Genomic DNA, 15,796 nt, shown 5'->3' on the forward strand with positions numbered 1-15,796 from the left:
CTAAAACTAATCTCTCCAAACCCTACTAGAATTCAAAAAAAAAAAAAAAAGATTGAATCTTTATTTTCCTAATCAAACAATGGTGAAGAGAAGGAACTCAAAAGAGAAAGTAATTGAAGAAACGGATGAAGAAACAGTAATTTTATTGAGTAGTAGTGATGATGAAGAAGCGAATGAAGATTTAACTCTCCAAATCGTTGAAAAAGCAAGACAAAGAAAAGAAAAGGAGAAAGTTATTGATTTGTCGTCAGGTGAAGATGCTCAGATTAAGAATAATACTCAATTATTTGTTATACCAGAATTGAAAAAGAAGAAGAAGAGAAAGAAGAAGAATAATAAGAATAAGAAGAGAAATAAGATAGTTGATGCTGTAAGTATATTGAATCTTGTTTCCATTTGTGAAAAATATTTGAACTTGATATGTAATTATGAATCTGTTATTATGATGTAGGATGTTGAAGAGCCAATGGGAATAGTTACATCTGTGGAAGGTGAAACAGAACCACTTGTTGTTGTAAAGAGTGGGGAAGTTGGGGGGGAAATAACTAAACAAGCTGGTGATGATGTTGAAGCAGTTGAGGTGTTGGAGAATAATATCGTGTTGCGGAAGCTTCTTGTGAGTAATTAAAACTGTAATTGAAATTGAATGAGATGTGAAATGTGAAATGTGCTTATTATTTATACGTTTGGACTTTGTTTTGATAGCGGGGGCCGAGATATTTTGACCCACAAGATAAAAGCTGGGGAGCTTGTTATAACTGTGGTGAAGAAGGTCATAATGCAGTGAACTGTACAGCAAAGAAGCGGAAGAAACCGTGCTTTATTTGTGGGAGTTTTGATCATGGTATCAGGAACTGTACTCAGGTATGTGTCAATTCAACTTTTATATCTTTGTTTGTTTATGTATTTGTTTTTATAATCTGAAAAAACTTAAATGTGCCAATTACAAATAATCACAACCCAAAGGAAAGTATAAAATGATTTGCAACTGCTAGAATCAAAATACATAATAACATTAACTATCTGCCCGAGTTGTTGTCAGGGTCTTTATGCTAGAGTCAAAATATAATGATACTTTAAAGTCGGATCCTAGAAAGATGACTCATTCTGCATGAGTTGTCAGCATCTTTATGTTTTAGAGGTACCCTTATCCGATGTTGTAATCAGATACGATTTCAATCCAGATGTTATGCTACCTTACTTTATACCTCCTCTCCAATTGTTCTTCTGTTAACCACAAGCAAACTGTAGAATACAGGAAGTAAGTTTGACTCTGGAGTAGGTGTTATCATTGACGAGAGCAGGTCTGGAATACAATTGTATTTTGGTGTGTCTAATGGGTGTGCGCACAGATTTGGTGAACGCATTACTAGCCTCCTGACACTTGAGACGTGAGAGTTCATTTTGCCGAAGGGATGTCATATTTGGAATATGATTCAATTCCTAGTCGTTTAGGTACATGGTTGGAAAGAAATATCTGACATTTTGAAAAAGTGGTAGCGTCTAAGGAAGAGGTTATAAACTTATAATTTCAACCAAGGGCCTTGTTTCTTTTGGTACAAGTCGTTTGACGAGACACAAGATATTCTTTTTGAACACTGTGTATAGATGTGATGCAGGACCATTGAAATTGATCCACTAATCAGCTTGGTGTTGGGGCTCTTTTTTACTTTGTTTTGTTAAGATTTATAGTCTATTGGAATGTTCTATTCTTTTTAAGAAATCATGTGCTAGCATGTGACTTCTAAAATAATAGAGGGATCAGATCTAATGCTTATTGAGAGTTTTACTAATGCTTATATAGTTAGGTTTAGCAAGAACAAAGTCTATACCTAAGTAAAGTGTTATTACTGTTAGAAAGAGGAATTTTCAGAATTCTAGATATCATTTTGTTTATCCTATGGTGCGTATTATTGCTGAAAGTAATACAGGATTTATTAATGAACAATACTCATTAAGGCAATCAAGAACATTATGGGTGTTAAACAAGTTAGCTCTAACAAATAGGAAACAGTCGTCAAGTCATCGGCAACATTAGACGAGGAACAGGCGTAGCATTCCTAGATATGCATATTCCATGTCTCTTCTTCGCATGTTGCGTGCTAGCAATACTTCTAGGAGGAAGTCTGAACATAATATAGATAAAAAGGGAGACAAGGGGTTTCCTTGGCAGAGATACCTAGTGGAAGTAAAGTGACCCATTTAAATTGATGGAAAAGGAGGAGATAGCCAACTAATCCACTTCTCCTTTATTAATGAAAATTTCACTTTGATCAAAGTCTTATGCATGTCTAAGGATCTGCGGAAGATAAGGCCATTCAATTTGATCAAATGCCTTATGCATGTCTAACTTAATAGCCATGCCACCCTGAACCCCATTTTTCTTTTTCATTTCATCAAGAATTTCTTGAAGGATAATAGTATATTCGGCCATTTTGTCTGTTTTTAACAAAAGCAGACTGAAAAGGAGGAATCATTTTATCCAGCACAACTTTTAAATTATTCGCTAATATCCTCAATATAATTTTGTATATAATATTGCATAAGCTTATATATCTGTAGTTCTCGATTTGAGTAGGGTTTGGTATTTTTAGGGATAAGAGTTATGTTAGTATTATTGAATTTTATATAGGAGAATATTTGAGTTAAAAATGTTTTCAATATTATTTAAAATGTCAGATTCAAGAAAATGGCAATGGTCTTAGTAGAACAAAGAGTGAACCCATCAGGCCCGGGAATCTTGCCTGGGTCCATAGCAGAAAGGGCATGATATATCTCATCCATGGCAACATGTTGAGTTAGGTATTCATTATCAGAATCACTGAATCAGTAAATAATAGGGCTAATGTAAGGAATGTAATCAGGCAAATGAGGATCAGAAGTGGTAAACAAGAATGGAAAATATCAGTATATGATTACCAAAATGGCAATATCTTGTCTGTTATCAAACCAATCACCATTTTCATCTTTTGGAGTTAGCATAAAATCGATTTTGTTTGTTTAGGTGTTTGTTTTTTGTTTTTAATCTAAAAATAAAATGATTTGTGTTCAAGGGTATAAATCTGCCGATTACAATCAATCGAAACCCCAAGGAAAGAAGGAAAAGAAAAATCCCAGTATGGTGCACAAGTTGCCAGGGTTTTTATGTTTTGAAATCACCCCTCTGGCCTATCCTATGTTGAAAATCATATACGGTTTAATTCAGATATCATGCTACCTTTCTTAGTTTTTCCTCTCACTAATTGATCTTCTGTACCACAAGCAGACTGTAGAATACCAGAAACAAATTGGGCCCGTGAGTGGATGTTAACATTTATCATAACAGGTCTAAAATACGTTTGCATTGTCATGACTCATGAGTCTAATGAACATGCCCAGATATGGTGAACACATAATTACTAGACAGCCTCCTGGCACTTAAGATTTGATAATTCATTTACTGAAGGGATGTCATAGTTGGTATATGGTTCCTTTCCTAGTCATGTAAGGAGGAGGTCATCAAGAGCCTTGTTTCTTTTGGTACAGGGTGTTTGATGAGAGGCAATCACACGTGATATTCCTTTTGAACACTTAGTTATAGATGGGAGTTTATTCTGCTTTAATCTGGGTTATCTGGCTCAGGATAAACTGTCTTAACTCTGTGTATATTTCAAACTCTGTGTATATTTCCGTCTTAACTCTTAATGCGTTAGTAGTAGAAACTGTCTTTCAGTTGCTTTTGCTAATAACTTATTAGGACAAAATTTGCTTGTCTAGACTAGACACATGTATATGCTATAAACTTCAAGAGGAATGCAGCTTATAATTTGAGCTTAGCCAAACGCAGAACCAAAGGAGTTTAGATCCATTGTAATCTTGTAATGTGTAGAAGTTTGAACCAACTGTACTTGTACTTAATATTTAAAAAGGTGTCTATGTTTCTATCCTGTGGAGAGAAAGGCAGGTATATCTGATGAGAAAGTTGCTTTACTGAGCATCATAAAGGAGATCTGCCGAAGTTTTAGAATTGAGAGGTCCAGATACTTGTAAAGGATACTTAACTTATCCTCCAAATATATGTTCCCATCTTTAGGTCATCTTTATGAGATTTTTCTAATTAGGAATTTTTAATCATCATGGTCCTGTACTCTTGGAATTCTGATATCATAACATCTGGGGAGAAAATAGACGGCTTTCTTCTTTCACCATAGAAAAGCTACCCTACCAAAGCTCTGGGGTTACGTTTCGGAGTATTAATGGGTTTCTTCTCTTTCAGGGTCAAGATTGCTTCATCTGCAAAAAGAGAGGTCATCGTGCCAAATGCTGTCCTGAGAAACACCAAGAAAACTCGCGGGAGAATAAGATCTGTTTAAGATGTGGAGATCAAGGGCATCTCATGTCTACTTGCTCGAAAGATTATGACCTTGGCGATCTTAAGGTCTGTAGACTCTTCCACATGCTAGTAATCATTGTTAGTTTTCATGGAAATATCTATTTCTTGTTTGTCTTTCAAAAAGGCCGTCAGGGTGAGATTGGATGACTTGCACATCCATTTCATGAAAATTACCGTATTTTTTCTTCCCCACTTGGACAGGATATACAGTGTTATGTTTGTAAGAGGCTTGGCCATCTTTGTTGTGTTGACTCCATTGATCCTGGTCCACGAGAAGTGTCATGTTACAACTGTGGACAATCAGATCATATTGGCGCGGTAAGCAATATATTTATTGAAAAGCAACCTATCTTCATTGAATAAACTTCAACCAATCTTATGTGAGAAAATTGCTGCAGGGATGTGCAAAACAACGCGGAGAGGTAAGCGGTGCACCCCCAGCGACTTTATGCTATAAATGCGGGGAGGAAGGACATTTCGCAAGAGGCTGCACAAGCTTTTCCAAGGTCAGTGCTCCATACACCCTGACCTGATTTTAGATAATTATATTTGGCTTTAAGACCTTTCTTATTATCGTCATTCCTTTTGGATGTTGATTATCTAGATTAATCTAGTCCTGTCAACCATATTCTGCATTATTTAATTCAAAGTTATTGCAGCCTGATCGTTGGATGGCTGAATCATCTTCCCCTACTCAGAAAAATTCAAAGAAAGGCAGGCATTCATCGGGATTTCAGTCTGCACCTCCCGATCTTAATAAAAATCATAAAAAGAAAAGCATCGAATATGAAGAAAGAGACTTTGCCAATGGAGGAAGATCGAATCGAAAGGGTAGGTGGATAATGGATGATCCAGGAGAACAAGAAAGAGACTTTGAGACTGGAGGAAGATCAAAGCAAAGGGGTGGGTGGATACCAGATGATCTAGGAGACCGTCCTAAGAGAAAAGCCACAGATAGTGGTTGGAGGTCTCCTTCAACTTCAACCAAGAAGGCACACAGAAATACTGATCTTAACATTGGAGGTCTTAATTCGAATTCTCAGTCTCCATGGAAGTCACATAATCACATACGGAGGACTCCAATTTCACATGTTCCAAATTATCACGCAACTCCTCTTAATTATAATTCAACTCCTAGAACTCCAATTTCACATGTTTCAGCTTATCCTCGTGTTCCGATTACTCCAAATTCACATAGTTCTGCTTATCCACATTTCCCAATGACTCAAGGTTCTGGTTCAGCTTATCCTCATATTCCCAGGACTCCAAATTCCCATGGTTCAGCTTATCCTCATACTCCAATGACTCCAAATTCACATGGTTCAGCTTATCCTCATATTCCCATGACTCCAAATTCACATGGTTCAGCTTATCCTCATATTCCCATGACTCCAAATTCACATGGTTCAGCCAATTCTTACCAGCACATGTATACACCCTCCCGATTTGGCAATTCTATTGGTAGTGGAAGCAGAAGTTATGACTGGTGACAGGTGCCAATTTTATTTATATCCTAGTGTCATTGAGAGACACTGCTCAAGGAAATTTCAATCTTGAGCTCCTTGTGGGAGGGCATTGAACCTGTTGTAAAATTGTAAGTGTTTTTTCTTTAGTTCAACCGAGTATTTATTTGTTTGGTGTACTCCATTTTGATGTGCAACTGGCATCACTTGAAATGGTCTGATGGTCTATAAGGGAGTTAGGTATTTTGGCAACTGTTTTTCTGACGAGGTAATCAAAATAGTTATAGCAAGACGCCGAATTTTTAAATTTTTTGTCAGTTCAATATATGTCCTACTTTTGATCTCTTTGTTGAAGTATACCTTTTCCAAAGAGCAACGCAGCGTATCTTTATAATGACATTAATTTTCAACACGCGATATTGAAGTGCCTAATCACGAATGCACTTTCTCCTGGTTGAATGCATTTGATTTTGTTTGGCAGATGTGTACACATACACTGAAGCAGAGTTTAATTTAGACACTTTATTTTTTTTTAAGCTGATTGAGAGATGACTGTCAATGTGATGTTTGCAGAAACTGTGCGCCAAGGTATTGATGTCTTGCTGCCCCCATTTAATGCAGAAGGTGGTAAAGACTGGCTGATTCCGTGACCTGGGATCAAATCCTGGCATCGCTCTATAGTCTATACAACATTACAACCAATCAGTGATGCACTCAAAAAGAATTATCTGTGTATATGCTGTTGAAGCGCCAACGCATGCATTATGGACCTTGGAATTTTACTTACATTGTTGAAAACAAAAATAATAATCATTCGTTTTTGGAAGTATTTTTTTCAGATACCTATCTAATCTGTTATTCTATAGAGAGTTGTATAGTGAAGCGACTCAACTCCCCATCCTGTATTTCTCTTTTCTTAATCAGTTCAGACATTTAATATTCCATGTGCTAATGGAATGTTAAGGGAGGTTTCACCATTTGACTATTCTTTAAGCGTTTTATAAACTTTCTGCGAATCTGTGGAAAGAAATTTTATACTATCCGCTATTCCATCCCGTATCATTGCAACTTTGCAAGCATCGGGAGAACTACATAAAAGGCTTTTGTCATCTGGATGGATAGACCAAAATGGGCATATACTTGTTCCGTTGAGCATGACATATAATCGCCAATTTAGTGTTTGTTCGGAACCTTGCCCTGAATGCTTCATGCAAATGGTTTTACAAGAGATGACTATTAATTGATGTAGAATGACGTGCTCTTGTAGAGTTGACGTTGGACTTTGTAGAGTTGAGGTAGAGTTAACGTTGGGGGTTGGACCCATTAATTGTATGGAGAACAAGGACGTAGTTCCATTGTTTGCTGTTGGAGAACAGAAAATTCTGCTTACATGAATGCGGACCATACATCCATACCTTTTGGCAAAGAGTACTCTTTGGCAAAATAGATAACTGTATCATGTATCATGTATTCATGTAGCAGTTCATTATCCGGATCTATGAAGAAACACACCTTAATTTTGTGATTGTGCTTAGTCAGTTGTAGTACAACAGAACTGTAATATAAACCAAGTAATACTTGTCTCAATGCACAAGAACTGGTGGTTTGACATATTAGGGTTCCGTGGCATTAACTAGAATCCACAATTGAGAACAGCTGGGGGAGACTGACTAAACGAAGTTGGTCTGCGCTTTTGGTACAAAAGAAAAATGAAACTCTTACCCTGAAGAATGGATGCAGAAAAGCAGTAAAAAAAAACAATCACACGAACCCTCGGGCCTCAGCAACTGTTAGCATGTTATCAAACAGTTAATAAACAACAGAAACTTTGCACCGTGAGGATTGTATACAAGGTCTGTTACAGAGAACAGAGTTGGTCTTCTAGTAAATCAGTAAATTGTATCCATGCTGATTTAAGCCTATTACTCGGATGGTCAACAAACTATACTTGCAACTGCAGGGATAGCAAGATGGGTTCAGATCACCTTAAATGAGGGGGGCAGGGAAAAAGTACCTTACCACGAACTGCCCTTTTTCCTTTTTTTACCCTTCAAGGCATAGTCTCATCTGGTTTTACTACCATACTGCAAAAAGTACCAAATGGAACCTCATATAACTTTGAAGACTACCTCTCGTATATTTGTATCTTTAAATCTATGGACAAGTTTGATTACAATCTAGCTCTGCTGCGTCATGAGAATCTCCACTGCAACATTCGAATCTCCATCAGCGGCTGTGAGAGCGACTTCTGCCTGTGTCTGCATAAATGTCACCACCCGTTGGTCAAGCACCATCCAACTTGTAGCAGTCTAAATAAAACAAATTATATATACTACGAGTACCAATTTATATTTCTGTGATCTATAAAAGCTTGTAAAATAAATAAATTAATTAAAGGAACCATATCTAAGAGAATAGAGACTGTTAGGCTTCTTAATTTCCTCTAAACCTAGTGGAAAGCAAATCATTTCCCACAAGAACAAGGAATAAGGTCAAAAAGTTTGTTTTGGGGTACCTTTTCAAAACCCATTGCCACAAGTTTTTGGAGCTCATCTTCAAAGGTAACTGCACCCTGCATCCAGTAAACAGATAGACCAACTAAATGTTTGAGAACTAGCTAGGTGTATTTGAACAACTGTCTATCTTCTTTTTTAGCTTGGTAATCTATTCTAAATAGAATGGTCAAAACCTGGTGATGTGAAGGAACTGCTCCTGCACTATCCACACCTGAACGCCTGCAACACCAGTAAAGCAAAGCGAATGGATATATAAGCTACACTAAAATTGTTAACTTGCAGTGACTAAGTCAGTATAGTTTCCAGCTTGTTACAATGATTAGATATCACTATCTAACAGAAGAGGACCCTGCACTCACACAGTCTGGAGTAGATCAACAGTAATGAAAGAAAGTGTTCCTTCAACATCCTGATGCCCACAGCGTTTAGGTTAATAATTTTTTTTTTCCATTCAAACTTTCCATGGTTTTCATATGCATAACTAAAAACAACTCAATAACCTTCAAATTGCAGGTAGTTTATTTGGTAAACAATCAGCTCCTTTGGGCTTGCTTATGTAATATAAACGATTAAAAAGCATGCTGAAAATACTAATATTAATACACCTCATTAACATACCTTCCCTCTGGATTCTGATGTCCAACAGTGCTTATTGCCGATGAAAGATGATTGGGGTTGTTGTTATCCAAAAGTCTATCCTGTAAGCTTGAGTCAGAGCCTAAAGCAGAAGCAGCTTGATTCTGACTTGAAAGAAGTGTCCTTCCCCGCCCGGGGAACCTGCTATCTTGTGTTGACTGCAAGTTTTAATAGTAAAGCTATCAGTTCAACAAAACAAAATAAATAATTAAGCTATGCATTAACCTAACAGAACCCCGGAACATGGAGCAACAATTGCTTGGTTATAAATAAACATAAAACTTGGAAGAGCTATGTCATTATTGTACAGAAAATATCTACAACCAAATATCTTTAAATTTGTAATTAGTTTATGAATATTGACTTGTAGGTCATAGATGCACTACCTGAGCAACTGCTGTTTCTCTTTGTGGCATCCACGAGGAAAGGTTTCTCCATATATTGCTGGAAATTAAACTACTGCATGATAAAGATTAAAAAACAGGTAACTACATAAAGCTCATCGGAAAATACACATGGCTTAGGCTTAGTCAACATAAGTCAAAAAATATTGCTGAGTAAGATTTCAATTTTCAAATACTTTGAAACCAAATTCATCTTATTATATTTATGTGTTTAATTAAGACACTCATCAAGCATGCATGAGGCTAGTGAAATTAATCCCTCCTTCCATCCAACTCCATCCATGTCGTTTGTATTTTCTCTTTTTTTCCCTAACTCTTTAACGACATCCAAGTTATCCAGAACATGGATGGACACAAATCATATGAAAATAGTAAAATTGTATTACTGTTAATGAAGAAGAGATACAGCCTTAGTTCCGACCTCCGGAGATGTCCTCTTAGAACTCTAACAAAAACAAAATTAAAAAAAGAGAATACCTGGGTGGTGAATTTGGACTTGTATGTGTAGGCATATAACCAGATGGATTGCCTCCAGTGCACAAAATAAATTTGGGCCGTCTAACACATGTTGACTGCAAAATAATGAACCGATCAAATTGCTCTAAGTTCTAAATACTCAAAACAGAAAGGTAAAAATGGCTCGGAGAGCAAGAAAGACAACGTATGTTACAGTTGTAAATACTGCCTATATTATTACATATTTCCTCTTCTTTCTTTTTTGGTTTATCTGCTTATTTTAGTAACATGCAAGTGCATATTTTATTGACATATTTCCTCTTTTTTCTTTTTCAGTTTATTTGCTTTCCAAAAGATGGAATCTATGTATCAGACCTCTTGTGGCCTAGTTGCTTTGTCATAACAACGTAACATTCATATTTTGCGGTGTGTGATCTCAACCGAAAACCCATTAGGAGGGAGAAAACAGACGACGAATGTTTAAAAGCTACCAAAACACAGACAAATTTCAACTGAGAATCAGCCACGTGAATCAGCACATCTCAGTGGTGGCAGCCTACATCTGATTATCAAGAACAAAATGGATCTAACATTAAGATCACATGGCTGTGAGTATCCTGTGACTCAATAACCCTTTAGACAGTAAAGTGGCATGTCTCACTGCAAATATGATATGCTCAACCAGTCCCAGTAACCCTCAAGTTAAACATGATTTTTTTTTTCTTTTATTTTTCATTAGTAAAATTCACAAAAAGTTGAATGACATAATTGATCGGTAACCCTAACGTTAAAGTAATGTAGATCTTACTGGCGGAAGCTTCAGTTTAATTGAATCTACACTTTAATTGAACCACAATTAAAAGACGACCTAAAAATCACTCTTTTATTGAATCTCTCAATCACAAATCACACACATAAACACAACTACTAAAACCCTAACTACAAGCCCATTATTTAAAGTAAACCTAGAAAGCATAAACCAATAGGAACACGACATGTGTCCAACTAACTAATGGACTCGAACTATGGGCTTGGACTCAACTAAGGGGCTCACGCCCATAACATGTAGAGGGAACATAAGCGCACACTTATGACACTGACAGACTCGACTAATGTTCTACATCATAAAGTGTTAAACATATTTGAATAACAGGAAAAACAAACAAAAACTGAAGTAATTAACTTCCATTATGTAACATGAATATTGAAAACAATTACCAGCAACGAGGAGCTCTCGATGGTAGAATATAAAGATGATCCAGGTAGTAAAACGTTGAATAACCCATAGGCATCTGATAAAAGGAAAATATAGCAGTTTAAATAATCTCTCTGACCTTCTGACATGGTAAATTGAAACAAAATTGGCAGGTTAAACAAGTGTAAAAGAGATGGGAGAGGAACAAACAGGCATATCCAGACAAAATCCCGCACAAATGTCCAAGTAAGGAGACATTTTTCATCAAAAGCTGGAATACAATCAACAAGATCCAAACATACCTGAAAATTGATTCTCAAATGAATATATTGCACCTAGAAGCAACCTTACCAAAAAGATTGCAACCAAAACGAACACTAGACAAAATAGTGTCCAAAACAAGTGCATTATTCACACCCTTACCATTTAGCAGGAACATTAAAAAGTCCAAACACGCTGCATAAAAAAAATGAGAATAGTTAGATGATTCCAAGATCATAACCACAAAGCTAATCAAAGTAATCAATGCCATGCACTCAGTCACTATTTATTGATCCATGTCTTCCTGGTGCATTTTAGAGCAACAGTTCCCCAAAATGAAGAGAAATATATACATGGAGTTGTCAAATAAATTTATAAGTTCCTAAAAAAAAACAATTATAAGCAGTACCTTCTAGATTGGGCGCCACTGAGACTTGTCTCTATAACAATCATGGAAAATAAGATTCCAGAGAATCCTATTGCACATTCATTCACAAGATACGTATGTTGGGAAAAGGGATTATAGGCAACCAATAACGCAATAGAAAGATGAATGAGAGCATTGCTGATAGCCAGAATTATTATCACATACAGCAAGCGGACAGATCCCATAATTCTCTCCAGTTCAGATCCCAAAGGCACCAGGGCTAACATATTGAACAAAACATGCAGCAGGGAGCCATGAAAAAGAATTGATGTGAATATCCGGTAAACTGCACACACGAAAAACGTGAACTCTTCAGAGATAAACACAAAGAGATGAGATCTGGAATACATTTCAATTAACAAAAAGTAGGTATTAGACAAGTAAAGATCGATGACAAATTAATGTACATCGTAGATCCCGAAACAACAGAATAATATCACTACCAATGTATAAGTTACAGCCAATAACCATATAGATTTTGTACGGCTTTTTGAATTATTCTCGCAGAGTACCATATCAGTATATCAGAAAATATGATAAATCTATAACGGGTGGTTTCCAGTTAGAAAGTTTTAATATTTTCGTACTTCAATTATCAATAAAACAACATCATTGCTAGCAAATCTCACCAAGTCCGAAAAGAAAACTGTACCTTGGAAATGTGGTACCACGGCATCGGGCAAAAAACATATCTCGGTAAATGAGTCATATCCAACAAAAAGACACACCAAGTATATAGCCCCACAAACAATGACTATGGCTGAAGTAAGAAATGGGATACTTTCCCACCATTGGCTAAACCTAGTAGACAACCCTGCCTGTATGTCAAAGAAGAAACTACACATTGAGATGCTAAAATCAACTGATAAAACTAATTGTGACACTGAAAAAGAGGTTCTTAAGAAACGAAATTCAGCAGCACAATAAAGCCATACAAGAAGGCTCATCAGTCTCTAATTAATAGCAATAGAAAACAATAATGAATATAAAAAGGAGGAAATGATTCTATTTCCTGTTTTTCCTCATCCATATCATTAGTACTTTTGAAACTCATTATTTCAACGTGTACAAGTATATAATTATTTATCGACAAAATCAACTAAAATCCTATCACTATTAACTCAAACTAAAATCTTATTCAGTTCAATTACTGTTGTTCACATTAATACATGATGCATACACAAATAACTTGTTCTAAGATATAGAACTACTTACAGAAGTAAACTAGCATTCAAGTACAAGTTAATAGTGATAATGTATCATTCGAGGCCAGCAGCCTAAACGTGTGAGTTAAGTAAAGTGTTTCATATCTGTACAGAACTTGGTACTAACTAACCATGGTGAAAATGTCAAATCCTATATTCTAACCGACACCTTGATGTTTCTTTACAAACCATACTCAATAAGTAAAACATTATAACAATTTAAACTAAGATGTACAAATATTAGTACTATATAACTACATTTGATCTAATTAACGAATCATAATAAGTCTAACAAAACGATATATAAATAATCAGTGAGTTAGACCAAATTAGGGTTTAGAACATTGGAATATAAATTGATAAACACTAAAAACTATAAATGAATTCAACAAATTAACACATTAGAGATTCGTTTTGAGAGGTTACCTCAGAAACGATATTGGATCTCATTTGTTTTTGAGGAAATGATTTTTTTTTCCCGCTTCGAGAAGAGGGAAGCTGTTTTTATACTAGTTTTCACGCTTTGTTATGAGTCTGCAAGAGTGATATGACAAATCTACCCTCCTAACCAATATTTTATCTAGATCTTGGGTTTAATCTCCGAACATCTTATCCTATATAAATAAGGTACTAACCCATAAAAACCCCATCTTTTTCTAAAACACCCAAACTGAGAAAAAAAAACAACCAACAAAACAAATAAATCAAATGTTTCAAAATAAAATGCTCCACTGATAGTAAAGTGAGTGGTTCAATCACAAACAAAATGGAAGAAAACAACAACCGATAAAAAGATGAAATCTAAGGTGAGAATCATATTTATTTTTTAAATTTGTTTGTAAATATATGAGAATTTATATTTTTATATATGCAAATGTTTAATTTATTATATAAATTTGCATTTTCATATATAAAAGTACAATATATGTATGTATATGAATTTGTAAATTACATATACTAGCCAAAATGCACGTGCTTTGCACATGGATAATAAATAAAACTTATTAAAGAGGATGCAAACTCCACTATGTATAGTTGGTTTGTCAATCATTCATGCAAACTGCAAAGAATGGATTACAATAGCATATTAGCATCTATGCAACATTTCTATATATTACAAAGGATCATACTTAATCCACATAGGAGATTACACCAATAAGAGTAAGAGTGCATGTGTTAGTCACTCTGATTTGTCCTCTTCTCAAGAGCAATGACAATGTTGCGTTAGTTCTCTTATGCAGTAACAATGACGGTGTTGTCTAGTTGGTATATGAAGAAGCTGCAACCATCTACTCATTGTAACCACCTACCCCTTACAAGTGAAGCCAATTGATATGGCTGCATTGCCCATACACATCAAAAACTTGTCCTAAAGCTTTACAAACACATTAAAATTATGGAAATTTGTCTTGGGAACCAAGAACTAAGAAGATGAGAGACTGCTGTCAGTCAAGTATCAACAATTCGACGTCTCTACAACATGGAGAGGGCTGAACTTCGGAGAAAATAAATATGGCAATAAAGGAGCCGCCCTCTCTCAACATGATAGAATATGGTGGGATGATGACGTAGCTTGATGAGGTGAAGTGTAACACTTTCAGTGCCTGTTGTTCGCTTAGCTTTCTTGCTTTTTATAGCTCAAAGAGCTTGATCTACAGTTAGCGCTTGGATCAACTGATGAAACCTATGGTAATGGCCTACCAACATTTCATGCCTACAGAAGAGGAAATGTTTAAAAATAAACGGTTAGATATATTTGTTCTCACCGATCAAACACAATCTGAAGTGTTAACAAAGAAGAAAATTTATTTCTCATGGCATGAGATCTAAAATAAAACGAGGAAAAAGTGGAATTGACATAATTATAAGGTTTTTCCAAATTTACAAAGAGCTTGCTTTCAATTACACATATTTCAAAATGCTTGGATGAAATAAGCCTATACATGAAGGCCTCTTACAGGCTCTGTGTTAATGGATATGATTTGACCAAAAGCAGGAAAATTCCAAAGAAAAAACCGACTAAAAAGTTTAGACCTATAGATAGTCAATATAGATAGTCAAGTAAATACGACCATATCAATCTATGAAGCCTTGTGATAAGCTACCTAGCATTGTGTTTTCAAATCCTTTCAGCAAGTGAATAACAAATAAATAAATCTTTTAAATTTGAGTAAATGACTATGAACATACTAAATTTGGGTGATATCGTAATAATAATAGATATGTACAAAAAAAAAAAAAACAATGCCAAAAGCCCTAACTTCATGGAGTGGCTGACTTAAGCAAGATTTGACATCAGTTGAAGTTGCCTTATCTCAAAAGATGAGTAATCTTCAATGTTTACACCTTGTCAAGACAGTCCCTCCGGGAGCCTAGAATTGCTTCCTCTTTTTTTTTTAAAAAAATCCATGAACACAACATACTTTTATGGATAATGTTCCATGAACACTACATACTAAGAAGAGGTTTTAAGTTTATCATGCAAAAGCAATATAGTATGTCTTTGAAATACATTGGCCTCAAGACAATTAAAACAACCAATATATTAGCAGGAAAAATAATTATAATGGGAATTTTTTATAATACCTTTGCCTTGAAGACAAAAAACTTTTGGAAATCGTAAACTTGAAACGGCATTGACTTACCTAGAACCAAGGAAATTCATAAATTCATTCCATGCCTCTCCACTATATTACCAAAATTTGTTAGAGTTTTAATCTTTTCCGTGCTTCAAAGATATTTCCAAATTATCAGAACACAATAATAACTTGAGGAACAAATAAGCGAACCACCAAACAACAAACCAAATTGGATTATTTACTTAATCCAGTAGGCTGAGCACATAATTAAATCCAAAGATC

General features: G+C 35.4%; 2 protein-coding genes across 5 annotated transcripts; one reads left to right on the forward strand and one right to left on the reverse strand.

Moving 5' to 3' along the window:
* Positions 1–18: 18 nt before the first annotated feature.
* On the forward strand, positions 19–6,812 carry LOC147486040 (uncharacterized). 3 transcript variants are annotated; one of them, XR_015203261.1, is made up of 8 exons: positions 19–370; positions 452–616; positions 706–864; positions 4,256–4,417; positions 4,574–4,690; positions 4,771–4,878; positions 5,032–5,966; positions 6,409–6,812. XR_015203261.1 is itself a non-coding variant. In XM_086575177.1 (7 exons), exons 1-7 carry the CDS (start codon positions 80–82, stop codon positions 5,860–5,862), a joined length of 1,833 nt encoding a protein of 610 aa, XP_086431303.1. In that variant the 5' UTR covers positions 19–79; the 3' UTR covers positions 5,863–6,178. The 3 variants fall into 3 exon arrangements, 1 of the variants encoding a protein (XP_086431303.1); XR_015203262.1 differs by having other exon boundaries at positions 6,457–6,812; XM_086575177.1 differs by lacking the exon at positions 6,409–6,812 and having other exon boundaries at positions 5,032–6,178.
* A 796-nt stretch (positions 6,813–7,608) lies between these two features.
* Positions 7,609–13,518, reverse strand: RBL15 (RHOMBOID-like protein 15). Of its 2 annotated transcripts, none has more exons than XM_086575179.1 (12): positions 13,362–13,518; positions 12,383–12,548; positions 11,713–12,016; positions 11,466–11,498; positions 11,253–11,344; positions 11,066–11,139; positions 9,869–9,963; positions 9,374–9,443; positions 8,970–9,145; positions 8,525–8,570; positions 8,351–8,407; positions 7,609–8,093 (listed from the first exon to the last, which is right to left on the reverse strand). In XM_086575179.1, exons 1-12 carry the CDS (start codon positions 13,383–13,385, stop codon positions 8,013–8,015), a joined length of 1,218 nt encoding a protein of 405 aa, XP_086431305.1. In that variant the 5' UTR covers positions 13,386–13,518; the 3' UTR covers positions 7,609–8,012. The 2 variants fall into 2 exon arrangements, with proteins under 2 accessions (XP_086431305.1, XP_086431304.1); XM_086575178.1 differs by having other exon boundaries at positions 9,374–9,446.
* Between the last annotated feature and the right edge of the window lie 2,278 nt (positions 13,519–15,796).

This window comes from Coptis chinensis, chromosome 7 (genome assembly GCF_015680905.1).
Source record: "Coptis chinensis isolate HL-2020 chromosome 7, ASM1568090v1, whole genome shotgun sequence".
Taxonomy (NCBI): Eukaryota; Viridiplantae; Streptophyta; class Magnoliopsida; order Ranunculales; family Ranunculaceae; genus Coptis; species Coptis chinensis.

Excerpts from the sequence above, each read along its gene's own strand:
- LOC147486040 (XM_086575177.1), top strand. The coding sequence starts at position 80 with ATGGTGAAGAGAAGGAACTCAAAAGAGAAAGTAATTGAAGAAACGGAT. Across the intron at positions 617-705 it reads TCGTGTTGCGGAAGCTTCTT|CGGGGGCCGAGATATTTTGA; the intron begins GTGAGTAATTAA and ends TTGTTTTGATAG. Across the intron at positions 4,691-4,770 it reads AATCAGATCATATTGGCGCG|GGATGTGCAAAACAACGCGG; the intron begins GTAAGCAATATA and ends AAATTGCTGCAG.
- RBL15 (XM_086575178.1), bottom strand. The coding sequence starts at position 13,385 with ATGAGATCCAATATCGTTTCTGAG. Across the intron at positions 9,447-9,868 it reads AGTCCAAATTCACCACCCAG|TAGTTTAATTTCCAGCAATA; the intron begins GTATTCTCTTTT and ends TTTATCATGCAG. Across the intron at positions 8,408-8,524 it reads CAGTTCCTTCACATCACCAG|GGTGCAGTTACCTTTGAAGA; the intron begins GTTTTGACCATT and ends TACTGGATGCAG.